The sequence below is a fragment of the Epinephelus lanceolatus genome, chromosome 3 (assembly GCF_041903045.1).
Source record: "Epinephelus lanceolatus isolate andai-2023 chromosome 3, ASM4190304v1, whole genome shotgun sequence".
Classification (NCBI taxonomy): Eukaryota; Metazoa; Chordata; class Actinopteri; order Perciformes; family Serranidae; genus Epinephelus; species Epinephelus lanceolatus.
The window spans coordinates 6,625,579-6,653,390 of record NC_135736.1 but is presented as its reverse complement, the minus strand read 5'-3'; the positions used below and the strand labels follow the sequence as shown (position 1 = coordinate 6,653,390).

At 39.6% G+C, this 27,812-nt stretch overlaps 2 protein-coding genes across 5 annotated transcripts in view; one reads left to right on the top strand and one right to left on the bottom strand.

Annotated features, from left to right (window-relative positions):
* Positions 1-26,052, top strand: part of LOC117255943 (glutamate receptor 2-like) — a 103,697-nt gene extending 77,645 nt beyond the window's left edge. For 2 of the 4 annotated variants that reach the window (XM_033625205.2, XM_033625204.2), the window contains exons 19-20: positions 6,012-6,187; positions 15,732-26,052. In XM_033625205.2, the coding sequence (XP_033481096.1) occupies positions 6,012-6,182 (171 nt within the window). In that variant the 3' untranslated portion in view covers positions 6,183-6,187; positions 15,732-26,052. The remainder of the gene's footprint in view (positions 1-6,011; positions 6,188-15,731) is intronic. The other 2 variants (XM_033625207.2, XM_033625206.2) reach the window with 1 other exon arrangement.
* The window catches only part of LOC117255965 (integrin alpha-L), a 63,770-nt gene that overhangs the window by 2,590 nt on the left and 33,368 nt on the right, over positions 1-27,812 (bottom strand). The gene's annotated exons all lie outside the window — the stretch shown is intronic.

Sequence of the window (27,812 nt, the reverse complement as noted above, 5' to 3'; positions counted from 1 at the left end):
TTTTAGTAAGACCAAGTCAGACTCTCAAATTTTTTATACGTATACCTATGTTTCAAATGGTATTTTTAAATGTAGAACCCCCCTCAATCAGTTCAGTTTACTTTTATTCTGCCATAGCTGATATTTCTACCATCATTTAATGCCATACAATACCAAATAGTCTGATTTCTTCTTATGTGGGTACCCACTATTTGGCATTTTGTTTGGTATATATAAACCTGTGTTTCAGTTCCCAACTGTACTGCACAGTTATAATTGTAAATGATGTAGTAGTAGAATCTCCACCTCCTGAAAAGGTAGTGAGTTGCACTGGACCACGTCAGTTGGTTACCTTGGCTCTAGGCAAATCTGTTAAACTAAAGCTATGTTACTGGAAGAGAGAACTATGGGTAATGTAGTCACTTACTAATTATAATGGCCCCCTAGGTGGGCTCTGGATGACCTCCTTGGAATGTAAAGGGTTCCTGCCAAAATCCCTGGAGTAGTTCTTCTTGAAAACCTTGGAATAAAACAGGGTCTTAGTAAAACCCCTTGTTGGGTTCTAGATGAAACCCTTGCAATATAAAAGGGTCCTTGGTAGAACCCCCCCGGATGGGTTCTAGATGGACCTTTGGACTATAACGGGGATCTAAAGTGGGTCCTTGTAAGCATCCATAGCAGGTAAAACCAAAGTTCTGAATAGTATCCCCAGAGAAGGTTCTGGGTGGAACAATTAGTCCTCAGGAAGTTGTCTGCAGAACCTCTTACCAAGGGTTCTGGGTGGAACCTTTCACAGATGGTATAACCCTTTTTGTTGGGTTCTAGTTAGACCCTTTACAAAAGGTTCTACCAGGAACCAAAAAGAGTTCTCCACTAGGAGGCTTAAGAACCATGTATGGCTCTAGTTAGCACCTTTATTTCTTAGAGTGCAGTTGTAGTGGCGCAAATAAACTAGCCACTGATTATGTTTAGAAAATCTAAAATGCACAACAAGGAGTCTTGACCCAAATTTAAACTAGACACAAGAGGTCAGCAGTGCGTAAGTGTAAGCTCCTTTAAGAAGTCACTGTCAGCACTCCGTGTTTTTTCAGCAGCACAGCTAAAAGACAGTGGCCAGCACCAGCCACAGTGTCTCTACCAAGCTGACCAATGTCACACACACCATCAAGACCACTGATGTGTTTACTTGAAAAAATGTTTTTCAGTAGATTTAACTGAACTGAATTGGTGTTGTTTTTATATTTTGTCTCTGCTCACCTAAGCTTTACAGTGAAGCTCTGGGCCTTAATTGTTGATATAGTTGATACGTTTACAATATAGCTTACTCTTTACCAAATATAAAGCAAAAAAGAAGATGCTTTTCTGCATTTGATACTGACCTTATTTAGATAGGCTAAAGATGACATCATTAAAGTTACACACTCAAAAACATCTTAGGAATGAATCCGCCATGATCCTGTCCACACAGTGTGAGGAGAGCTAACCTTTAGGCGTGTTTACCTCTTGTTAGTCAACAGCATGTTGACATAACCAAATAACCTTTCACTTGCATTACTTACTGGGAGATGCTAACCAAGCAGGTTGGTGTTAACACTGGAAAATACAAGCTCTAAATTCATTTTTCTTTTTGGTTTAAGCAGATGAAGGGAAGATCTATATTTGTCTTATTTTCCTGTTCTACAACAAAGCCTTCCTCCAGTACAGGGAGTAATTTGTGTGCTGATGAGTGGATCTTTTTAGCAGATGTAGAGGTTAATGTGTTGTGTTTTTTTTCTAACTACTTCTTAATATGAGCTGTGTTGTCTATATCTGTATCAAACACTTGTGCCTGGCCTGGAATTTCAGATTGTGGTTCTCTGTCAACCCAAACCCGTGTTTTCATATGGCCAGTATATTTTTTTTCCCCAACCCAAGAGCAATGGAAACACGTTGTGAACACAACATTGACATATTATCAACCTTGACATAAGCTGATAAATTGATATGGCAAATTTGTTAACAAACAGTTACTTATTTACATATCCAACAGTTAGGCTGAAAACACACTAAGCAGCATTCTTCTGCAGCCGGGAGGCACATTCACGTGTTTCAGGTAAAACTCTTTGTAACACAGGTCAACATGTCACAGGAGTCCAATGACCCCGTTTACTGATTGGCTGTGGGTATTCTTTGGCTTCAGTTCGCCCTTAAAAGGTACACTCTATCCAACTTTTAGTTTTGACGCACTTTGCTGCAGAATCAAACAGCTGCAGCTCAGAGCAGCCGCTGTAGGTTTCCATGGACATGGCACGGTAGCTCACTGCAGGCTGCCCTTTGCTGCTGCTTAGTGTGTTCTTGGCTTTTCATTCAGATGGAGAGGTGTTTCTGGCCACCTGATGGATTTAGTCCAGTATTCACTTTTGTTTAACCTCTGTCCATAAATTTGGGAAATATGAAAAAAACTCTTTTCTTACTAGCCGGTGGTGACTGGACTTATAAAGACAAAAGTGTTTGTGTGTCAAAAGAGCCTGTGGAACCTCAGTGTCAAAATTCATCAAGCTAGTTTTTTTATTTTATACTTTGTTAACCAGCCACATGCATATTTGCTACACACATTGACTATTTATCATATCATTTTGATGTAATCTGGTTGGCATTATATTTGGGATTATCGTACGTATGAATTTAACTCTGTACAGCTACCTCTGCAAATTGAGGCTCTGAACATTGCCCACTGAAATTCCATGTCCCTGTCCTCTCCTGGAAGTAGGTGTTAGTTAGGTTTGTTACTAGCGTGTTGAACAGGTTCTTGCAGGTAAACCTGAGGTTGATATTTTTGCACACAGTCTGCAGGAAGAAATCTGCCTTATTATGTATAGAATTCAGAGCAGAGAAACACATTTAAGTCATTGTTTTTCCTTTTTATTTCATTGACTGGAATTTAGGCAAATGAATGAAGTGGTCAATTATGCGTTTCTATCACGATTCTGTCTTTTTATCCTTCTTATTCACACACACACACAATGTTATTATTACTGTAAAAAGAAGTTGACTATGTTGTCATGTGTAGACAGGCCATCTCTACCTCTAACTCTGTCTCTGTCTCTGTCTCTCTCTCTCTGTTGTAATGAAACCCCATATTGCTTTTGCAGTTATCTACTATTGGTGCTTTCAGTACTCAAACTCAAACTTTTGTTGTCACTTGAATCAGTATTGGTAGTTTGTGGCAACCCAGTTGCCAGAAAAATGTTGGCATGGTACGTTTTTGCAAACCACAGATACACTACATTATTACCAAAACTTAACGTTTAAACAGTGCTGTGGTTAAAGTGTGGTTAGGTTGAGGCAACTTGGTTAGGGTTAGAAAAAGATAAAAGACATACAGTACAGGCCAAAAGTTTGGACACACCTTCTCATTCAATGCGTTTTCTTTATTTTCATGACTATTTACATTGTAGATTCTCACTGAAGGCATCAAAACTATGAATGAACACATGTGGAGTTATGTACTTAACAAAAAAAGGTGAAATAACTGAAAACATGTTTTATATTCTAGTTTCTTCAAAATAGCCACCCTTTGCTCTGATTACTGCTTTGCACACTCTTGGCATTCTCTCCATGAGCTTCAAGAGGTAGTCACCTGAAATGGTTTTCCAACGTCTTGAAGGAGTTCCCAGAGGTGTTTAGCACTTGTTGGCCCCTTTGCCTTCACTCTGCGGTCCAGCTCACCCCAAACCATCTCGATTGGGTTCAGGTCCGGTGACTGTGGAGGCCAGGTCATCTGCCGCAGCACTCCATCACTCTCCTTCTTGGTCAAATAGCCCTTACACAGCCTGGAGGTGTGTTTGGGGTCATTGTCCTGTTGGAAAATGATTGATCGTCCAACTAAACGCAAACCGGATGGGATGGCATGTCGCTGCAGGATGCTGTGGTAGCCATGCTGGTTCAGTGTGCCTTCAATTTTGAATAAATCCCCAACAGTGTCACCAGCAAAACACCCCCACACCATCACACCTCCTCCTCCATGCTTCACAGTGGGAACCAGGCATGTGGAATCCATCCGTTCACCTTTTCTGCGTCTCACAAAGACACGGCGGTTGGAACCAAAGATCTCAAATTTGGACTCATCAGACCAAAGCACAGATTTCCACTGGTCTAATGTCCATTCCTTGTGTTTCTTGGCCCAAACAAATCTCTTCTGCTTGTTGCCTCTCCTTAGCAGTGGTTTCCTAGCAGCTATTTGACCATGAAGGCCTGATTCGCGCAGTCTCCTCTTAACAGTTGTTTTAGAGATGGGTCTGCTGCTAGAACTCTGTGTGGCATTCATCTGGTCTCTGATCTGAGCTGCTGTTAACTTGCGATTTCTGAGGCTGGTGACTCGGATGAACTTATCCTCAGAAGCAGAGGTGACTCTTGGTCTTCCTTTTCTGGGTCGGTCCTCATGTGTGCCAGTTTCGTTGTAGCGCTTGATGGTTTTTGCGACTCCACTTGGGGACACATTTAAAGTTTTTGCAATTTTCCGGACTGACTGACCTTCATTTCTTAAAGTAATGATGGCCACTCGTTTTTCTTTAGTTAGCTGATTGGTTCTTGCCATAATATGAATTTTAACAGTTGTCCAATAGGGCTGTCGGCTGTGTATTAACCTGACTTCTGCACAACACAACTGATGGTCCCAACCCCATTGATAAAGCAAGAAATTCCACTAATTAACCCTGATAAGGCACACCTGTGAAGTGGAAACCATTTCAGGTGACTACCTCTTGAAGCTCATGGAGAGAATGCCAAGAGTGTGCAAAGCAGTAATCAGAGCAAAGGGTGGCTATTTTGAAGAAACTAGAATATAAAACATGTTTTCAGTTATTTCACCTTTTTTTGTTAAGTACATAACTCCACATGTGTTCATTCATAGTTTTGATGCCTTCAGTGAGAATCTACAATGTAAATAGTCATGAAAATAAAGAAAACGCATTGAATGAGAAGGTGTGTCCAAACTTTTGGCCTGTACTGTATTTTAGGCTTAAAAGAAGTCTTTGGGGGCACAACACCTGCAGGAAAAACAGCAATGGATTGCTACAAAACACTCACGTTTGGTGCCTAAAAAGCAGCTGGAAACACAGTGATTACTGTCTAGCTTTGTTGTTTGTTGGTCTTGAACAGTGGTTTACAGTACTGTACAGTGGTCTGCAGCTTGGTAGGCATTTTGCCTAGGTAACACACCATCCACCATTCCCTCCACCTCCCAATGGCAAAGTCAACTCAAATACTATGTCACTTTAGAAATGTTGATATCATACTTATGAAACATGTGAATGTAACGCTATTTGTGGTTTGCAGAAACATACAATACCAACATTTTCTTCTGGCAACTGGGCAGATAATAGTCACATGGTTAAAGAGTCATCATTAGGGTTGGGTGCCTAAGATACCTAAGAGTTCCTTTTTTGGTATTTTACTCTCTTACCATAAAAATAAAGATCTTATTTTGGTTGTAAAAAATGAGACCAAACTTCCAGCTGCTGGGCAAAAAAAGAAGGGACAGTCTGTGGGATTACAAACTGGAGCAGAGTGTGCTCTTCTCTGCCTCTGTTCAGAGACAGCTCACCCTGCGCTGCCTGGACTGCAAAATGTAGATACTCATTACTGTCGGAAAAAAGACTCAGATGTGTAAGTAAATGCTTTGGGTCATGGTTACATGAGTCATAGCTGAGCCTGCACAGAGCTGGTGCACACAGGGAATGTTTCCACCTGACTCCACTGTGCCGCGTTCTGACTGCAATCTGGTTTTGTGCTGTTCACTTTTAAGAGTGGCCACCATCGGCTCCAGCAGCTGCATCACAGCTGGAATGCAGCACGCTCTCTCACTCAGATGCGCTCTTAGCAGGGACTGAAATTTGGCGCTGACTGATTTGATGTGAATCAGCACTTAGCAGTACTGACATAATTTGGTCAGTGCTCTTAAAAGTACTGAGTTTGGTACCCAACCCTAGTCATCATTCCTCCAAAAGTACAATCAGTATAGTAATAACAATGACTTTATTTTTGTTATGAAGGTGGCAGCCAACACCTTGTCGTCCCCCCAGCACACAGGAAACTACACACACACTCTGTCTTCTCCTCAACATGCCCCCAACTTCAACCTGCTGTCCCCCAGCCACCAGCCAAACTACGCCACCTATAAAGAGGGCTACAACGTTTACGGCATTGAGAGTGTCAAGATCTAAGACGGGTAGGAGAGTGATGATTGATGGCTAAAACTTTCCTCACCTCACAGTCATAGACAGTGTTTAGACAATTAACTTTTAACAGGTATTCATTCATACCATCGAACAACAGCTGCATTCGCATAACGGTGGCGAATAGCAACTTCAGTGGCAAACCGCATTCTCACTGGGCCTGAATAATCAAAAATGAACCCATGCTTTCTCTTTACTTGTGTTTTTTTAAGTTGCTATCAGTGAAACTCAATATGTCCTGTGTCATCCAGTGGCTTTACTGCCTCTCTTTTCTATTAAAGCTATCAAAATCACAGTTTAATCACAGCTATTAAAAAAAAGGCAAAGTCAAAGAGGAGATATTAGTAAATGAAATCAATATTTCTATTAAAAAGAGATACTGAAGCCGTAGCTTTAAGCTACTTTTGAGACCCCACCATTATTTGAAATACCTGCTATTCTTTGAGATGATCAAAAAACAGGATAGGAACATCTTAAAAGATTAGACTCCTAATTCAAAATAGCAACAAATATGTTAACCACTGCAGTGACTATTAATGGGAAACACTACAGATGAATGGGCATAAACTTTTTAACTAAGATACCACTATGAAGCTTCCTCAGTTGATTTATTATTGTTTTAATATTATAAGTTTTCTGAAATGTTATGTTTAAATATGCAAATTAGGCATTAGCGAGTAAATATGTGCTTATTGGAAAAGATTTCCAGAACAGAAATCTAAGCAAAATTCTCATTTCACTTTGATGTCATACCAGAGCTAAAGGTTTTTATAGAGGGGATTTTGAATATCTCTTTTTATCACTCCATAAATCAGAAAGTACTGTCAACGGCCACAAAAAAAAAAAAAAATCATCATGTTTTAAGGAATAAAATGTCGCATAAATCAGGCTATGAATAATACTGTATATGAACAAGCTCCTCTGAAAAAAAAAACCTTCAGAACAGAGATAAGAGTAAAACTGAAAAGTCTGGTGTAAGTATTACTAAAGTGGATATTTTTGGCTCAAAGTATAAGTAAAAACTTCCCCAGGTGTTTAAGACTAGTGTTTATGTTATGTTATGTTCATATATGCAAAAAAGGCATTATTATGTAAATATGCACTTTTTGCGTACATTTCCAGAACAGAATTTGAACTAAAATAAGTCCTAAATGTGTATTTTGGATGTTTTCTTCCCACTAGTCTAAAAGAAATACAAGCAAAATCTCAAAATTGACCAGTGCATGAAAAAACCAGGGATGTCTCGCCTTAAGGCAAACACTTTACGCTCACCTACAAAATTAATAAAATGACATATGTCATATATCAGCCCAGTCCATATGTTTTCCTTTCCCCCAAGGATCAAACAGTGATAGCCTTGTCCTGTCCAAAGAAAAAAAAAATGGGACTCCAAATTATAGCTCAGCTGTGCTCTGAACAGCTGCTTTGTGTCCAGTTTATTAATAAATGTATCAAATGTAATACTCAGTCAATAGTATAACCTGTCCTGAAATTAAAAACCACAAATGGGCGTGCCATGCCATGCTTTTCAATAGTACGTTTTCATTAATATCCCTGAACATTTTTTTTTTCCTTATTAAAAAAATCTTACAATAAGACAAAAGTTGCCACTGAGGCTGGCTGGCATTGCTGAGTGGTATGATTTTCTGTACTTTCAGGGCAGGATGTGAATGCAGCAGTTGGTCTTGATAAACAAAAGTAACATTGGGACCATAATAGAGCTTTGGTTAATACTGCATATATGGTCAAATTGTATATGGCTGTGATACTCCTTTCCTTTGTTCACTCAATACCCAACAGCTTGCTCACCTCCTTTATCCCTTCTTTGTCACCTCTCCTCTTAACCACACCTTCTATCCTCTCTGCACTCCTCTGACCTCCTCTCCTTCCTTCCTTCTTTCCTGTCCTCTCTTTTACTGTCCCTTTTATCCACTTATCCGCTTCCACTTGTTGTTGCTTACTTTTTTCCTTCCCTGATCCTCCTTTCTTAATTTCTCCTTTCTCCTTAGCCAATCATCCTCTTTATTGGACTGACTCATTGGCCAATCACTTCCATCTGTCTTAATGTCAGCTTTTCATTTGGCAGCCCCATGATTTCATTTGAAGATGGGATGGTTTTGACTGGTAGCATCATCAAACACTGGACATCTTAATGGAACAAATGAAAGTGTAATACCACTGTTCCCTTTGAGTCAATTTACTTGTTGCAACAGATGACCTTGGTTAACATATGTGAGGCCCAAGCTGCATAATTATACTGTAGTCACTACAGTCATTGCTCACTTCTTATGCTAAGCTAAAAACATCTGACTCTACAGGATTCGAGAGCCGCAGCTTGTTAGCTCAGTGGCTAGAAACAGCTTTAATGTTTCAGTTGGTGGCAGCAATAGTGGATTCTTTTGATAAGTTGGCTACCTGCAGAGCTCTAGGTCTTGGGCACCGTTGTACCAAATGTTAGATTAATTGGTTAATCTTTGATTGACTTGTTCACCGTTACTCTTTAGGGATTAACCAAATTGGAGTTAGAGCACCAGGAGCACCTTCACTTGTGGACATGCATGGTCTGTTGGAAGATGAACAGGCACTCATCCTGCATTGTTAAGCCAGGATGAGGATTCCTCTTTCTCCCTATATTGTCAGGTAGCTGAGAGACTAGCGTTGGAATGGATGTGGCCTTTGCTGGCTCAGAAGCTGTCAAAGTTCACAGGTTTCCCTCTTTATTTCCCATACACGGAGTGTCGGAGTTGACTTTATGATGGAATAAACAACTATGAACTCATGTCACGGTTGCTACTTGTGGCCAGTATCTTTGCACTGATCAGTCAAAACATTAATACCACTGACTGGTGAAGTGAATAACATTTATCGTCTTGTTACAATGCAATGTTTGACTAGGAAACCTTGAGTTTTGGTATCCATATGGATGCCACTTGACACACACCACCCAAACACTGCTTAAGACCAAGTTCAGCCCCTCATGACAGTGGCCCTCCCTAATGGCAGCGGCCCCCTCAGTAGGAGAATACACCATGCCACACCGCAAAAACTTTTTAGACCGAAAAATGTGATGAAGAGCTCAAGACTTTGACTTGGCCTCCAGATTCCCCAGATCTCAATCTAATCAGGCATTTGTGGGACATGCTGTAGCCCCAGAGGTACCCCTAGTCTATGGTGGGTCATCCTTGGCTCTGACCTGTCAAGGCATGGACACAAAACCTCTGGGGGGTGTCCTGTGGTGTCTGGCACCAGGGCGTTGGTGGTGGATCCTTGGAGTCCTGTGGATAGTGAGGTGGGGGCACTGGCCCACAGATGCTCATTCAGATTGGGATCTGGCGAGGTTGGAGGCCAGGTCGAGGTCTTTGTCAGGCTACTTGGGCCATTCCTGAGCAGTTTTTGTTGTTTGGCATGGCGTGTTGTACTGCTGGGGGGGCCACTGCCATCAGGGAGTGCCATTGCCATGAGGGGTTTGCTTGGTCTGCAACTGAATTTGAATGGGTGGTGCATGTTAAGTGGCATCTACATGAATGCCAGGTACCAAGGTTTCCCAGCAGAACATTGCATTATAATGACATGATACATGTTATTCACTTTACATGTCAGTGGTTTTAATGTTCTGGCTGATTGGTGTTTATGTAGCTTAGTGGGTTTGGTCAGTCAGCCAGGCTATGCTTCCCATAACCAGGGGCTGACTGGTTTTTGACAATACAGCTGGAGAAAATTTACCAGGAGTAGACAGACTCTGTTTGGGCCCTGTGCCCTGTCATGCTACACACTGATCAGACTGATACATCTGGTGAAACCACTCCTAGAAAGTCTATTGACAGCCCTGCTCAGCAAGATCAGGATAAACGTGGACAGCATCCCCTAACACAAACTCACAATTCCCTCTTTTGCACATAAATGCACTTTTTTACTTGCGCAAAATGGACTTTAAGTTAGTAAACACTGCTTTTTGTGCTCAGCACACAGCAGGTCAATTGCAGTAATGCCTTCCTCAGTTTGCTCACCAGAGGGCAGCAGCTTCTCTCCTTGTGTTGCTGCAGGTCAGTTGGCTTGAAGTGGTTTCCATGAGTGATGTACAAGCACAGACTCAGCATGCACAGACAGAACAGATGCAATGCGTTATTTTTCACAGTTTCAGTTATGACAACCATCACTGTGTCAACTGTGTCAACAACACAGTTGTGTGGGACAAACAACAGAAGTTGTTACAGCATACATTTTGTGGTTTTGAAGAAAAGTGGGGACTTTCCACTTACACTATCTTTTGCAGGGTGCACCTGCTCCTGGTGGCTCAAATGTGGGATCATTTCAGCATTAGTTGATCTGAGAATTCTCTGTTCTTTTTCGTTAGACTTAACACCTAAGGTCTAATGTTCCATCATTGCACTTGACATTAGTGTTTGAGGCTCTTTGTGGTTTCTTTTAAATGGTACTTCACAGCTCCTTGCTTCCAAATAGAGGGTCTGTGCGTCCCTCTTGCATTCAGTTAGCTTCAAATAATTTCAGTGTAACGCTACATCAAAATGCATCATAAGTACCTGAGGTTACTGAATAGGTACATTGTATTTAAGGTCTTGAGCTTTTGCCCAACAACTTTTGCATCCGTGGAGCAGGGGAGTTTCATACTTTGTTTGTTGTGCCAGTGTTATAGAGATTGTTCATGTGACCATTTATTTGTCAGTTTTGACAGTTTGGGGAAAAACCCTTCCAAGCAGGGGCTTTTTCTGGCTTCTATCATCAAAGACCTTTCATTGCATTGTGGTGTGAGGGCCTTCTCACCCAGAAGCAACGGCAACATCATAAAAAGTTGCTAAAAGGCGAATTAGTGGGCGATAACTGTGCAGCGGCTACAGTAGATGTTGTCAGTTGGGTTGGTTGTGTTTGCCTTTTAGATGAAATGATTATTGCTTGGTCTACAATGCACTTGTGTTGGAGATTTGCCTTCTCCATGGCTGTTCTGCAGGGTGACTGTATGTCCCATACTATGTGTTGTACCAAGGCAATCAATTGAAAGGGAATGAAATGATAAATATAATTTGTTTCCTGAAGATGACTGAGGTGCAACATATTATTAGTGAAGGCCATGAAGACATGATATACTGTAGCGTATGTACTGATGTACTGTACTCCATTTCTCTCCTTCAGGGAACAATGGCTATAGTTGTAATCAATTATTTCTAAAAACAAAAAATCTCATTCAGTGCAACAAAAGCTCATTCAAACAAAGATGTTGTGGCAGCATCGGTCGCCATAGCAATATATTCTTAACAAGGGGCTAATGTTTCTTAGTTTCTTTCCTCCAAACCAGAATTCATGCTCACATAATGTCAATGTTCCTTCTTCAATGATTTGATTTGCCTCAAATGTCTCTCCACACTTTAAGCCATACTGCAACATACAAACATAACCCGATACATTGCTTTCACACACGCTCTCCATTCATCTATTACATAATGCTTCAGTTTGTCTTGCTGCTTTTAGTGGCTTCAGGGAATGTTATAGATTTAAAATAATTTCATTTGTATGTCTTTGTCTCTCTTTCTTTCTCTCTCTCTCTATCTCTATCTCTCACTGTGTGTGTGTGTGTGTGTGTGTGTGGGTGGGCGAGTGCTTGCGTGTGTGCGTGTGTGGAATATAAAAATATTCTCTGCAATGACAACCACATTGCAAAGAGCTGTAGAATGAGTGGGTGATGTGGAAAGATATATCATGATATATTTAATTTTATATTACAAAAACAATATATATTGTTCCAGTGTACATTTTCTTGGAAATCAATGTTTGAGTGTTTCTGGATAAAATAACCAAACAGGAATGTTTTATTTGTCTAAAAACATCAAGTGACTTGATTACATTGGTGTGAAATTCTTTCAAAATGCAATGTTTGTATTAAGCAATTCTGCTCATTGATTTGCAGCATCCCCAACAACTGACCTTTGACCTATGACTAATACCCCTTTTAGACAGCAGAGGTGGGTCTACTAAATCAGCACTGGACTTGTATTGGACCCAACAGTATGAGCTAGCTGTCACCGTGCGTCTACCTTTTTGCAGAGACTACAGTCTGCAGTGTATTTTCATACACTTCACTGATTAGCCACATAATTCCATTGAATAATCACCAGATTACCTCTGTCTTAATTGCCCCCTCTCATGTGCTTCCCATTTCTTTCAACTATCTTTCTTTTTTCCATCTCTCTCCCCTCTCTCTCACATTCTCTTGTTGATTAAATGACGTTTGAACGTCCATATCATTGAATCATTTTCGGGTCTTGGTGGCAACAGCACCTAAACAAAGCTGGCAGCCTCCTGCACATGTTGAAGTGTCGGCTGACGTTTGTTTACCCATTCAACAGGTCAATGTGTCAGTATCAATGGTGTATAAGTGTCAAAGGAAAGGATCTCAATGTTTGTTATGTCTAAGACTGTGTTTTCACACACTGAGAACTATAAAAGAATATGGAATTAAACATCTATTCACTAAAACCTGATGACACCACACTGTTGTTCATGTAATGTAAGTCTGAGTCACACAGGCCATAGCAACACTATATAAGAATAAATTAGTCAGTTGGACATCTGGTGGCAACGATTCAGTAAGTGATTAATTAACAACTTAGCCAGTGCATGTATGGTCTGACCAGTAATACCCAATTCCCAGAAAAATATTGGCATTGTATGTTTCTTCAAACCACGAACATGTTACCTTTGTATGTTATTATGTAGTGGGTACGTTGGTTAAGTCTTGTTAACGTGTGGTTAGGTCTAGGCACAAAAACCATTTGTTATAGTTAGGAAAAGATTATGTTTTGGCTATAGATTTTCTAGCAGGTGATGTGCACCTCGGTTTGGGGTGCACATCACCTGCTAGAAAAGCAGTGATGTCTCTGTAAAAAAACAACAACCGCTTTTCATGGCACTGTCTCTGCTGGAAAACAGTGACAAGTCGCTACAAAACACCCATGTTTGATGTTTTTTGATGTATTATTATAATTTATTGTTTAATGATCACAGAGACCTGAGTTCTACATTTTGTTCTCTTCATGTATTTGCATAGCTGGACAAATGACAACAAAGAGTCCTTGATCCTAAAAGGCAGCTGGACCAGGGGCAATATTCACAAACCTTCCCAGTACAAAGAGTTGCTGCTGGTGATGAAATACTAAGAAAATTCTTAAAAGAGCTCCTAAGGTGAAAAACTGTTTTAAGAAGAATAAGAGTTAATCATAGGAGAAAATGGTGGAAACAGAAAGAGGTTGGAGAAATATTCTCCAGATGCTGGATGACAGTGAGTAAATGAAATGCTACAGATTAGATTGTGCACGGATAATATGTGTGGCTGATGTCATGAGGGATATACACACATTAATGCTATAACATTGCTATAACAATATATAAGAAATAAAATGATCACAATACTAATATTTTTGGAAAACTGGAAAAATGCAACAGTGCAGCAGTGATGACTGGTCTGTGTCAACCTTCCATCAGCAGAGTGATCACACTGACAATGACAACACTTTTACATACAGCAGTTCATTTCATTTCCAATGGATGTCCAGGCTCACAAAAGGGTGTGTCTGTGACAGCCAGTCACATCTGTCAAAAGAATGCATCACACCTGGCAATGGTGTCAACCACACCTCATCACTAAGGTAAAAGTTTCTGTCAACCACACCTCATCACTAAGGTAAAAGTTTCTGTCCGTTGCACTGAGAATTTTCCTAATCGCTCCTAAGCAAGGACTCCTTACTAAAAATTTATTAGGCTAAGTTAGGAGTCTTCTGAGAGTATTCTCAGAATGTTTGTGATCATTCTGAGAATACTCAGAATGTTTGTGAGCACGACCCCAGACTCTCAGAAAGTCTGCAGGGCTTTGAAGCCAATTTTCATAGTGGCCAAACAGAGGAATTACATCTGTGATGCCATTGGGCTCAAAAAGACTTTTTCCCATAGACTTACATTGGGAGAGAGATGTCTGTAAATCAATAGACATACATTCTTTTGAGCACTACGTGACTCATCCCATTATAAAGATTTAATTCACTGGGTCAAAGTCTAGAAGAATGCCAAGATTAAATAATTTTATCCCCATTGAAGTTAGCACTGAACTAAAAAAGTAGCAACTGAAGTAGCTGGCTTGGCCAGTGGAAGTCCGTAGTGCATCTGCTCTATGGGCCCAGTGATGTGGAAGCAGCACTGATCTTCCAGGTAATTTCATACCACGGATAGACTCACAAGTCAGTCTTTAGATGCTTTGCTTAACTAAAGACTGATGACTTTCTCCCTGATTTTGTGTTTAGATGGGCGGATACAATTTCAGAGTTTAAAAAAACTCCCTACGTTGCAGAACCAATAGTAAATCCGCAGGGCGGTCCTTCGGTGGCTTGCTGAGCTCTTGTGCTCATAAACATAGTCCAACTAGAAACACGTGTAGCAAGAAAAAAATGGCTCAAGTCGCTGTAAGTCCTTCATTTCCACAATCTTGTGGACTGAGCACACGTTTGATAAAACGGAGTTAAATCTCTCGGCATCCATTTTCAAGCTCTCTGTGTGTTTGTTTCCTTGCGGACGAGAAAAGGGGGAGCGCACATTTCCGTGAGGGTGTGTTCTTTTCAAAAATGCAAGAGGCGTTGCTTTGTTGCCGGCCGTTTTCGCCGGTGTGTTAAACACACTTTAGAAAGGAGTGTCCCCAGACTATACCACGGAAAGAGGGCCTTTTGGCTTCATGCACCACTGAGCAACTTTCATAGGAATAAACAGAGTCCTGTCTCCAATGATGTATTCAGTTCTCTTAATACATCCATGAGCAGGACGCACAGCGATGACTTATTTAAAAAAAAAAAGAAAAAAAAAAAGTTGTTTGTTGGTCTCAAACAGTGGTCTGCAGCTTGGCAGGCATCTCGCCTTTCTGTCACACCATTCTCAATCCCCTCCACCTACCAGTGACAAAGTCATTTCATATACTTTGTCACTATAGAAACGTTGATATGATACATATGAAACACACACACTTAACGTATTTGTGGTTTGAAGAAATGTACAATGCCAGTATTTTCATGTGGCCATTGGCCTGGAATACTAAAATAAAGTCAGCAGTATACTGCCCAGACTTCTAAATGGTGCTGTGCTTAGATAAAGGCATCTTTTAGGTCTACAAAGGAAATGCAAAGATGATAGCTGGTGTGATATTAACTTTAATTCAGTATGCTCATATTTCATTTCACATTCTCAGGGGTCATCAAGATGAGTTACATTTCTATTCTACAGCACAGTCCGTCACCACATTACTCATTTTATCACAAGGTTATTTAAGATTTTAAGGGGTTGTTCAACATTTTTGGAATTATGCTCCCCCTGTCTCTCATCATTCTGGGAGAGAAGGCAAATAAGCATATTTCCCAAATCCATGAATCATCCCTTCAGAGTTAATATTCTGTCAGAAGAGTTGGTCAACCAGGAGCAGCTGTGTATCTAATTTCAGTTTTTGTGTTAATGATTAAAACATGGTTAACATATTTTCTCCTTGTACAGATGAAATTCACAGATGCAATGCGCTCCAAAGCTCGTCTATCCATCACAGGATCGACCAGTGAGAATGGTCGTGTCCCAGTGGCTTACCTCCGTCCAGGATTACCCATGAGCCTCAGCATGACTGATCTCTCCTGACCACACCCGAGCCAGTGCCTTACAGCCAATCGACACACATCCACCCTACCCCTCTGAAAGTGAGTGGAAATGCTTGTCATCTCCTTCGGTGACCAATTACCACTCACCGTGGGTGATCTGCCCCGATTTTCAATCCGGAGTTTTAGCCAATCATATCACTTTGAGGACTCCTGATCTCGCTCTTTAACATCTAGCCTAGAAAGACTGGACAGATGTTGTCCTCCCACCACTTGGCTGTCAGGCTTTAGCAAAGACCTGCCCACCTACGAAGTGAATAACTTGACCATCAGCGAGAAAGATGGCTGGTCATTTACAAATTCATGAAAAACAATCAAGCACAGTGGACATTTTTTTAAACAAACTCACATTGTTGTTTCATAGATTTTTGCCATGGAGGCTCTAGAAAATAAGGACAACAGTGATGCTGACGTTGACGCAATAACAACATGAATCAGGGATGTGATCAGGAATTGTGGGTATAATAGCAGAATCATGCTTTAAATGAGTTCAAGTGCTATGAAGAAAAACTGACATCCTGAAAAATCACATCCATGGAATAATAGTAATTGTGATAGCAGATAATGATAATGATGTTATTGTTCTTAATTGTTTTCCTTATTTCTGCCTGAAAATCCCTGATTAGTAGAGACTTTAACCAGACCCAAGAGATGCATGGACTGACACACACACACCCATACAAACACACACATACACAAAACCAATGGTATGAAAACATACACTATACACAGGGATGGGCAAAAAATTAGTCAAAATCATACAAAATAATCACAATTTATTTTAAAGGCCCTTTGTGTAGGATATGATCATCTGTGACTTGATCTGTGAAGTCTAGAAGTAGCATCAACAAACACCAAACAAATGCAACTCGGCGACTCTGAGAATATCTAAGTTGAAAGCAACACAAACACTGAGAGCTGCCCTTTGAAAGTCAGAGATTCAAATTGTCAGTTTGAGACTTCTCAGTTGACTGAGATTGTTTCAAGTTAAGTTGTTTTTTTTTTGTTTTGTTTTTTGCTAGTCTGTGTGCTGTGCAGTGTACTTCTGGGGATGTGTTGCAGGCACGATGCAGGTGCACAGAGGAGAAACTTTCCAGCAAAAGGCTCCAAAATAACATTATTTTCTCTCTTCTGCTTGGGAGCTCACAGATACTTGATACGACACAGTTTTTGTTTTTAGTTTTTGTTTGATATCTAGTGCCGGCCAAAAATGATGTTGCACATTTCCAATCCATCGTTAGCAGTGTTAGCTTGTTTACTTTATTACTTGAATGCCGCTGTCACACCTAACATCCCGCTGAGCCCCATTAAAACTTGAAAACAAACAGTCGTATGAAACAGGAAAATCTGATTCGACTGACATAATTCTGAGTCAGGTACAGCACTATTGTTGACTGCACCAGTAAAGGGGATTTACTAATGTTTCTACAAAAAAAAATGCAAACCATCACAATAGTTTGAAAGACTTAAATCCTACACCTTGGGGCTTTTTATTATACATCACTTATAGATGGATTAAATGTTCAAACAAAAGGCAAAAAAGATAAATGTTACAAGTATTCAGACACAAATATACTCCTCCATTTAATAAGCTAGCCCTTAGCTGTCAGTGTAACTACTATGCTTACGAGTTATACAGTATCCTGTTAATACATTTTGTAGTGTCTTACCTTAACTTTAGCTGTAAATGACTTTTACTCACTAGCTTATATGTTGCTCTGGTTTACACTTAGCAAAATTATTGTTTTGGCTGTATGAAGCACACAACTCTCATACCATATGATAGTCAGGTATCATATGGCAAAAGGGTATTATAAGATCATTTGAAGTTAGTTAAACAGCTTCTTTATATCCGTTGTTTCATAAGATATTACCTAGAGTCGAGTCAGCCACAAATGAAAATCACTGGACCTGAAATGAGTCCTTATCCGTAAACATGAGGTTGTGTTTGTGGGTGAGAAACCAAGTAGAGAAAGATAAGATTGTTGTGGTGTCTAAGCACTCATTTTGTTCAATGTTAGATACAGAGACGGAGACTCTGTATCTAACTTTTGCATGTTCTCTGAAAGCTTATGGATACGGACACAACAGTGCAGTACCACAGGAGATCATGGAGGCAATGTAACGTAGTTCAAGCGAGATATGACCATAGGAGATGATGAAGAAACTTCAATCATGGCAGAACGGAATGAATCTGTTACATATAATAATATATAGAAATATATAGTGAAAATAGCGACAAGAGTTCACCGTCCGCATGTTAGGATGTATATAATGGCTGCAGGCCACCACCGTCTATAGCGCTACCTCCATTGAGAGGTAATATATTATGACCTCCTTCACCGTCACCTCGTTTGTTGTTGTGTGAAACTTCTGACTCCGCCCTCTAGTGAAATCTGTTGGCTGTATCTATGCCATCATAAAGGAAACATGGAAGTATGAGGGCAGTGACGTTTACAATGTTTGAAAGGGACGTATCTGTTTTTGTACGTGAAGGGAGTATAAATGAGCCTTAAAGGTCTTATCACACCAAACACTAATAGTGGGAAAAGTGGAAGGGAAAGAGGAAGCAAGGGGTGCTGCACAGGACTTTCATCCAGGAGACCAATGTTTGTGTACTATGCGACAGCAAAAGTCAACTTTGAGTTTATTTAAACCAAATAACATACTTTCTGGTGTACTTGATAACTTACTGTAACAGACATCACCATTATCTATTTTTTAAGCCTAAGTACTTTTGTTGCCTAAAGCTAAAGTACTTAAGTGGCAAAGCCTACATTTTCTTTGACAACGCAATTTTATTTTGAAATGTATCGTAGCATGTAATGAGCAGAAAATGACACTGACACCTACAAAAGTGACGCTGGAGGTGAACCTAGAGGATCATAGTTTGAAGCATAGGGCCACTTACCAAGCTTCCATATTTGACAAGCTGGGGGTGGAATGTATTGCTCACAGCCTAGTGCAAATTCACTGTAGTGATGTGGAAAATTTCAAGGAAAAAAGAGTTGAAGCATGAAAATACTTTGCAAGTGTGGACAAGCTGTGTTGGTTAAACTTGTAAATGAGCCAGAAACATATCTGTTGTAATTAGTGTTTTAAACAGCTCACTACCAGCTAAGATATTAGTTATGATTCTGTCATTCACAATATGCAGATGATGTCAAAATATTTTCACTGTGGGCATGAGGAGGAGAGGCGGGGCGAGAGGATAGAAATTGTAAAATAAGTGGTGATGAATAGTTTTGTCGTAGAAAAATACACAGCTTGGCTTGTCAGGAAATTTATACTGTGCTTACATTTGCTAATATCAGTAAATTGGGCATTGTACTTTATGCATCCCACTGACATGTTCTCATGTCATATGTTCCTCACTCAAATGACTAAGTGTGTTTGACTTGAAGCCAGCAGTATGCTTGATTAAGAATTCTGAAGCACTGCTCTGCCAAAACACACATTGATAATGATCATTCAGTGCACATTTTGTTGAACAGGGTCAACAACACAGATAAATATTGTAACACGGATAAAATAAGAAATGCAACAAATTATTCATACAGGGTGTCTAGCTGAGGCTAATTATCAGCCCATGTTCCTGGTTAAGCTTTCACATGATCTGAGGAAATGGATGATGGTGGAACATGATGCAGAATAGAAAGAGTATTTCATGATATTTGGTTGAGGTGTAACGGTTCAGAAAATTAACTGTTCAATTCAATACAATACAGCCAAAATATAGAAATGCCAGAGAAATGTCCTTGGTTTTCTATTTTTTTTTTTTTAATTTTTAATTTTATGTTATTTTAATTCATTAATTTATTAAAACTAACATCATAAAGCATGATTTTTTTTACTATGAACAATGATGGAGCTATACCTCATCATCTGTGGTGTCTTCTTGACAGCAAATAAAACAAACAGCTCCTTGTAGAATATGGATTGTAGTTGTAAACAAATACAAACAAGGGAAACAACTTTGTTTCTGAAATGCCAGAGACATTTCCTTTTTTCCCTTTTTTACCTTTCGCAAATGTTTTAAAACTGACATCATAATTTGGGCTTTTGTTTTTTGTACAGTTCAATAATTACATTATTTCTGGAATGGATTCATGAACGAATATTGTAACAGGGCTCAGTTACATTAGGCATGTTCATAATGTTTACTCTACAGAGTCAAGTCTCATAACTGTAATTATAAATATACCAATCCTTGCAGTGATTTCTTTTGCTCTGTTTAAATCAGAATGGCTGCCTAAATGTGGTGCAGGGATCACGTTTGACACACTGGGATGTTGTCATCATGAATTGAAGTATTCCCAACCTATTGTTAAGTATAAGCTTTTTTTGTGTCGCTTTATCCACCTCTCTCTCACCATTGTCCTCATTATTGAAAGCAAAACCAAAGTGGCTCCAAACTCCAGACCTGTAGGATATCAGAGGATCTTCTATTTCTGGTCTGGTAATAGTGTTACTAATCATATTAAATCAAGCTAGCTTAGCGTAGCTGTCTCCCAGAGTGTCTCACAGGAGTAGAATAGTCTGATTTGGGGGTGGGAGGGGCAGACAGCATGTTGCATGTTCCGTCCTGTGGATTGCCTTGCTGAGTGCAGTGGCACTGAGAACATTACGTTAAACACAGTTCAAGATGGATATTTTATTTTCCAAATGTATTCGGATAGTTTAAGTTTTTATTGGGTTTGTAATAGGTACCAAACCAAAACCCTTTTTACAGAACAGCTCAACACAGATAGGTGTTTTGTTACACCCCTAATATTTGGAATAACACACAAGGCTAACTGGTAAATGCCCACATCTATCAGACTCTATCTATACTGCTAGTTTGTAGCCCACGCTTTCTGCTATAAAAAAAATCATCCTCTTATACCTTGCAACAGTTGTCTGACACCTTTGGCATGTTTGTTCTTCCTGTTTGAGCTTCATCTAATTTTACTTTGTATGCAGGTAGGCACCACTTTGTTACAGGAACATTAGCTTCAGTCAAACTTGACCTTATGTGGAAATCCCAATCAGCAACCTCAGAGTTGAAAAATGAAGCCAACATGGAAATGCCAAAAACTGCAGTTCTTTTAATGGCCACTGGAGGCTGGCTTCAGTCCAGGGGTAGGCAATAATGGATAATTTAGATTTATCAGTGATGTAGGCTTAAAGTGATTCTGAACACTGAATGACACTGAATGACACTGAGTGACACTGAATAAAAAAAAGTTTTAACATTTCAGCAACTAAAATATGCGTCAGTCATCTTCAGCCCAGTGCCTCTTCCTCTGCTTTTTGCCAAATCTCAATAGCGGTGGCTACAGTAGTGTTTAGTCTCCCTAGCTTGGTTAGCTATGGATTCCAATCCAAAAATGGGAAAGTTTTGGAAGAAAGCAGTTTCATTGTGCGTGAAGAGATTTGTTTGCTTTTACAGCCAACTCTGCAAAGTTAAAGTTCCAAATAATTGTAAATAGCCACCTGGTGGTTAGATATATTAATGAGTGCTCATTTAGACCTATTTGTAACAGGCTAATTTAGATTTAATAGGCTGTGTTACCTTCATTATAAGGCTTAATATGTTTTGTGGCTCCAGATAGATTTTTAGATTATTTTTGGTCAAAAACGGCTCATATGATAGTGAAGGTTGCTGACCCCTGAGCCAGTTAGTACCCATAGACCCCCATGTTAAAATGCCTACCTTTATAGCAGAAATAAACATGTTTACAGCCTGGTGTAAAAACAGTTTTGGTCTCTATAGTTAATTTCAACATTAATGACAACTGTACAGGGGGTGGATTTTATAGAACTCACCTGTTATTGAGGCTTAAAGTTAAGCTTAATAACAGCAGGGCCACTAGAGTGACAGGCTGCTGATACTATCCTCTGCTTCTTAGTTAGATTCACCCCGCACTCCTCCAGCTCCAGCTTCTCACCCAAATATGGTCACTTCTGGCTCCAAAAAGCAAAGATGGCGACGTCCGAAATGCCAAACTCTTCAAAATGTTAGTCTACAAACCAATGGGGGTCATGGTAGCTACATCTATTATTTTTACAGTCTATGGGAAATCCCTTATTCTCATAACATAAAAACAGGCTCAAGGAGAAGATAGTGACAGACAAAATGTTTACCAAAACAGTTTTTTATCCCTCAAGATTGAACGGAAAAATTAGATGCATGTTTCTTTCTTTACATTTTATATTTCTAAATTAAATTCTAGTTTACAACCTTAAAATAAGATAACATGAAGACTATCACAGACGACTATTTTCATCATGCTGATAAGGACTAAATTGGTGGAGTATATAGTAGTATATACAAATATACAAATATAGTACTTCAAAAACATATGAGAAATACTGCCCACCCCTGTCTATAGGTCAGCACACCAATACAGACAAACAAAAAAAAACACATTCCTGATCACCTATACATCAGACACACTGACGACATTATCAAACATGATCCACACCTCTACCCTAACATTGGCACGCGCACATGCACACAGTATTGTCATACGAGTTCTGAAGCCAACTGGATGATATGCCAAACAGACTGAGAACCAATCAGAGCTCTCCATGCTCAGCCAATGGCAGCTGCTGATACTGAAACCTGAGCCAATAAGAGCTCTCACTGCTGTGAGGTGGACAAGAAACTGTGAACAAAGACCTTCCTTTTAATACATATACTGCACTGATGATGGCAACGGAAACAAGAAGGACGATGAGAGGATGACGAGAACGTTTGCATGTCACTTTGAGTTTTTTCTTTCAAATGAACTTGTCAGCCTGAAGCTTTGTGCCTGGCTGCATTTTAGTGTTTAATAATGATAGTAATAAGAATAATATTAACAATATTAATTGCAGTAATAATGTGGTTCTTGTTATGTATAGTGTATGCTTTTAAGAACTCAAGTCTGCTATTTTCTTTTACCAGGAAGCTGTTATTTGTGCTGTTAGTTAGAAGCTAGCTGGTTAGCTGAAAAGCTTCTCCCACAACATGATAAATGCCCAAGACGTGATCAACGTCTGGTTTAAGTGAAGCTGAAGATGTCAAGGTATCTACTTCCATTTCTGCTCATGGACTCATATCATTTTTGCAATGACCACATGGTAATTATCATTAAATATCCATGGAGTTATAATGAAGTGATGAGGAGTTACTATGGAATCACTCCCAAACATGTCAACCACTGAGAGAAATGTAGAAATGATCACTCTTCACTTTTCCTCTGGTATAATTTCATTTTCTATTAAAATCATAAATTTTGACCAACATCTTGTTAGTTCCTTTTCAGAAGAGCAAATTAAAAGACCAGTGTGTAGGATTTAGAGGGATATATTGACTGAAATGGAATATTATATAATAAGTGTGTTTTCTTTCATTTATAATCACCTGAAAATAAGAACTGCTGTTTCATTACCTGAGCCATTTATATCTACACAGAGAGCCGCTCCTCGTCTACTGAGATCACCATGTTGCACCACAATGTTTCTACTTTAGCCCAGAACGGACAAACCAGACACTGGCTCTAGACAGGGCCATTTGTGTTTTCACATAGTTAGCAGCCTCTCCGCTACATGCAGTGTGGATTTAATCGGTTTAAATCACCAGGTCTGCTTGTTCTGGAGAAGAGACCTTTAATTCGTTTAAGCCGATAATTCGGCTCATGGTAAAAACTTCCTCAACGTCTGGGTCAGAAAAAAAGGTGAGCACACATAAAATTGTGAGAAAAAAATATTGAACACACATTAGCAGGCACTGGGCTATGTCCCCCATAATCATGAACTAGTAATTCGTGCATAACCGACATACCTTGGAAGGCAGCAATCACATGATCACTGCGCTAATGGGAGTAAACAAGAAAGGAGATCCCAAGCTTTCTTGTGGGGAGCCATCCCATGAGGATATGTTGCTCTGCAATGTGCTGAACATAGGCGGAGTTTGAGATCCGTGCCGGGGGGGGGGGGGGCAAAAAAAAATCCGACCATAGGCCTAGACAGTTTCGAGATCTGACCCTGCCACAATGGGTGAAGCATACCAATTTTACATACAACAGTGCATTACAACTCATAAATGCTAAATAAACATCACAGACATAAAATTACAAAGCAGATTTTAACTTACATTGCAAAATGTCCTAGTGGAGAAGTAAACGTCTTTGTTTGCACCCTGCGTATACGTCCACTATGGTCTCAGGTGACAGCTGCGCTGTGATGTCACTCTCAATGTGAAGTAGCACAAGGGACGAAAATCTTATTGCCCCCATAGTTGATCACAACCAGTTCTGAATTCTCCACAGAGCTAAAAAACTTCTCTCTGAAGTAGCAGATCCAATGGGCAAAGTCAGCGCTACCTTGAGCAGTTTGTACAGATTTGGATAGCTCTGTTTTTGACCTTTTTTTGCAGATGTTCCAAGGAAATTGGCTCTGCAGTAGAGGCTTTAATAAACTTCATTTCAGCAAGGTCAGAGTTCACTCTGAGTGACCGGGCATACTTCTCTATTAGTCACATGACTGGAGCGCCAAAAAATAATTGATATTTTTACAAGAACAGTCAAATGAATTCAGGTATTTTAGCTGCCGTCACTGTGTGTGTTTTGTGTCACTTAAAATATTTATAGAGAGGAGGAGACCTCTGTGGGTAATTCAGCTCATGGTAAAAACCTCCTACACATCTGGATCAGAAAAATGGTGAGCAAATGTTAGCAGGCGTTGGGCTGGCTCTGTGCAAACTGTTCTCATAAACTGTTCGTACGCTATCCTACAAAAAGTAATGCACCCAAATTCATCCCAATGTCTCATGTAATCATGAACCAGTAATTCTTGCATAACCCACGTATTTTGGAAGGCTGCAAACACATGACCAATACACTAATGGAAGTAAACAAGGAAAGATGTCCCAAGCAGTCTGCTCTGCAATGTGCTGATCAGCATAGGAGAAACATTTATTTGTCACGTGAAACTACTTTATTCAATGTTTTGACCATTTGTCTGAGGAGGAAGAGACCTCTGCGGATAATGCGGCTCACGTATGGCTCTTGAACAATGATCACTGAAGGAATCCTAACAGGGAGAAGTTTCAGCTGGTTTCATTCTGCAGTCCTCACCACTAGATGCCACTAAATCCCCCTAAATCTTACACACTGAATCTTAAAGTATGGGATAAATGGACAGCCTAAAACTCTACCACAAAAATGGGTTATTTTCAACAAGTTACCACATACAGTATATTAACATACATATATATTCGACATGCCTGCCTTTAAATGGTATTCTATATAAACACCCAGAGACATTAATCAACACTCTTACATAGACTGCCCTCTGATAAAAAACAATTGCATTTTTGACTGAAAATGACTTTTGTTTATGTTTTCATGACAATGACCAAAAGTGGTCGTATGAATTATGGCTCTTGTCTGTCAGGAATAAAGGTTGAGATGTGAAGTTTTTAATGAAATGGCTCAGAGGGAGGACGTGGGGTGGATGGATGGGTCAACAAAGACTGACACTGTTATATTTTCTTCTCACTTTCATTTCCCAAATATTGGTTTGTTACTGTGATTGTTCACTAACCTTCCAAAAGGTTTTTGTGCCTAAACTGAGCCAAACCTTTCACCAGTTTCACACCAAGTGCACAAGTGAAATTGTTTGCAAAAGGCAGTGCATGGAAGGGCAGCACTACAAAGCAACTCACCTGGATACTACTACTCTCCTGGATACTACTACTACTACTACTATTACTACTACTACTGTGGAGTGTAAACAATTATACATGTTCATATCTGGTATCTTCATCTACTCTGATATTTTCAGCCATGCTTCCGATTTTATACCTAAAAACCAGGTTAGAGATCAGATTAGAGTAACAGAAGTGTGGGAATTCAAAGACACACTGAACTTTTCCTCCATTCTTCTCTACTGTAAAATTGTTGCTGTCACAAATTATAACACTTTGAGTCAAGGCCAGAATCCCTCTGGATGCACTCTTGAGAACTCAGTGTATTTGGGGTAACAGTTCTGTTTGGATGAACTAGTAAACAGGCCTGTGGTGCATCTGATTCCTTAGCAGGAGACCGGAGTTCACATCCTGTTGAAGACCAACAATTAATCCTCCCCTACTGAGTTTTTTGTAAACAAATAAAGTTTCTGTAAACCTTCAGTGTTACCGACCAAACGCATTGTGTCTATCCTTGGGGTTCGAACAAACCTGTTGAATGCATCTCCTTTCTCATAAATCATTTGCAAAGCCGATATTTTGAAATCTACACTGTTTACCAGCTAGAAGTCTTTTTCCTGCCTTGTTGGTGTTCTCTGACACCTGGGCTCCATTTTAGAGAGTGGGTTAAAATAAAAACTGAATTTGTTAACCTTGAGATGGGGGAAACTCAGGGTTTTGTAATACAGAGTTAGAGATAACTCAAACCATGGGTCAGTTACTGTGGTAACGCTTTGAATGAGTCCAGTCAAAGCGCCTATCGAAGCACATTAACTAGCAGAGGTTTAATGTATATCAGAAATAAAATTAGTTCTGTTTTTAAAAGTTACGATGGATGCACAATGTATATTGGGCCAATAAATTATCAGCTGATAATGGGACATCTTTATTATGTGTCATTCAGATAATGAAATCATAGCCTATAAATAGCAGTACGGTAGATAATACAGTACGGTTTGCGAGCTGCCAATAAACACAGAAAAAGAAGAACAACTGCAGCACGTTAACTAGAGCGGCAAATGTTTCAGCTTAGCAGTTTTAGAGCACAACAACATGATTGCGCCAAGGGTCTGATCACCGACTGCCAGACTCCCCACCAGATCAGCAAACTTCCTGCTGTTTGTTGTTGGTTTTTTTTTTTAATAATATTGTGACTTTATGCACACAATACAGCTGTAAGTTTGTTAGAACAGTTCCACTAAAGGGTTTGTTGTTGCACATAATGTGTAATCTCAGTTTAGACTGTGAAAATCACTAAAGCTTTAGACACACAGGATCACTATATAATTACCTCTATCACTCATGATGTGATTGGAACAGAATTTTTTTGAGTTTTGGAGATTGCATGTTAACATTTCAGAGTGAGCAAGAGTGTGGTGCAGCTGCAGAATGAGGTCTTAAAAGTGACATATAGTCTCGGGGTGTTTTAACAGCATTTCAGCGGCTGTGTTTACATTTAAATTTGTAGACGTAGCTGAAATTAAACCACTGAATACTGTTGAGCCAAGATATCTAAAATCTGAAATTTACAGTATTTTAACTTTCACTTCTTTTCAAGTGCAAATCACCAACCACATTATTACTGGATCAGATTGTGGGCATGCAATCCAGCCTCTATGTTGTTCATCTAGATATTTTTTTAAATCTTCAGAGATATTTTTCTTCCTCAGTGTCTGGCCTCTGTGTTTTGTTCCTGTCAGATTAAAGCTGAACAAATATATTCAAAATGTAATGTAGGCCTTGTATGGTTTTATTCTGACTCAGGCTATGTTGTTTTAAAGATAAAAGCGCACAGTCCACATGCAATAATATCTCTACATGCACTGGATTAAAATGGAGGCTCTGCCTTTTATTTACCTGTTGCCGTGGTGAATCGTATGATTCATTGATGATGGCTTTAACATTCACCATGCATGAGCTTAACTCACAGTGAACATACTCAGAGATGATTGAACTGACTCTGATCAGTCGTTCTGATCTCAGGGTTCATTAGCTCAGAGTTTGTTAAACCTGCTGTCTGATACAGGCCACTGTAGATCAGTGGAATAATGTTTAGTAGGTAGGTGTATTACATCACCCATGTGCTTTTTCACATGCATGTGAAGACCTGGTCATTAACATTGATCCAGAGCACAATACTGTTCCAAAACTATTGTATGTCCCCTATCTTAAAGGTGCTATTGATAACATTACCCGCTAGATGTCGCACTCCCC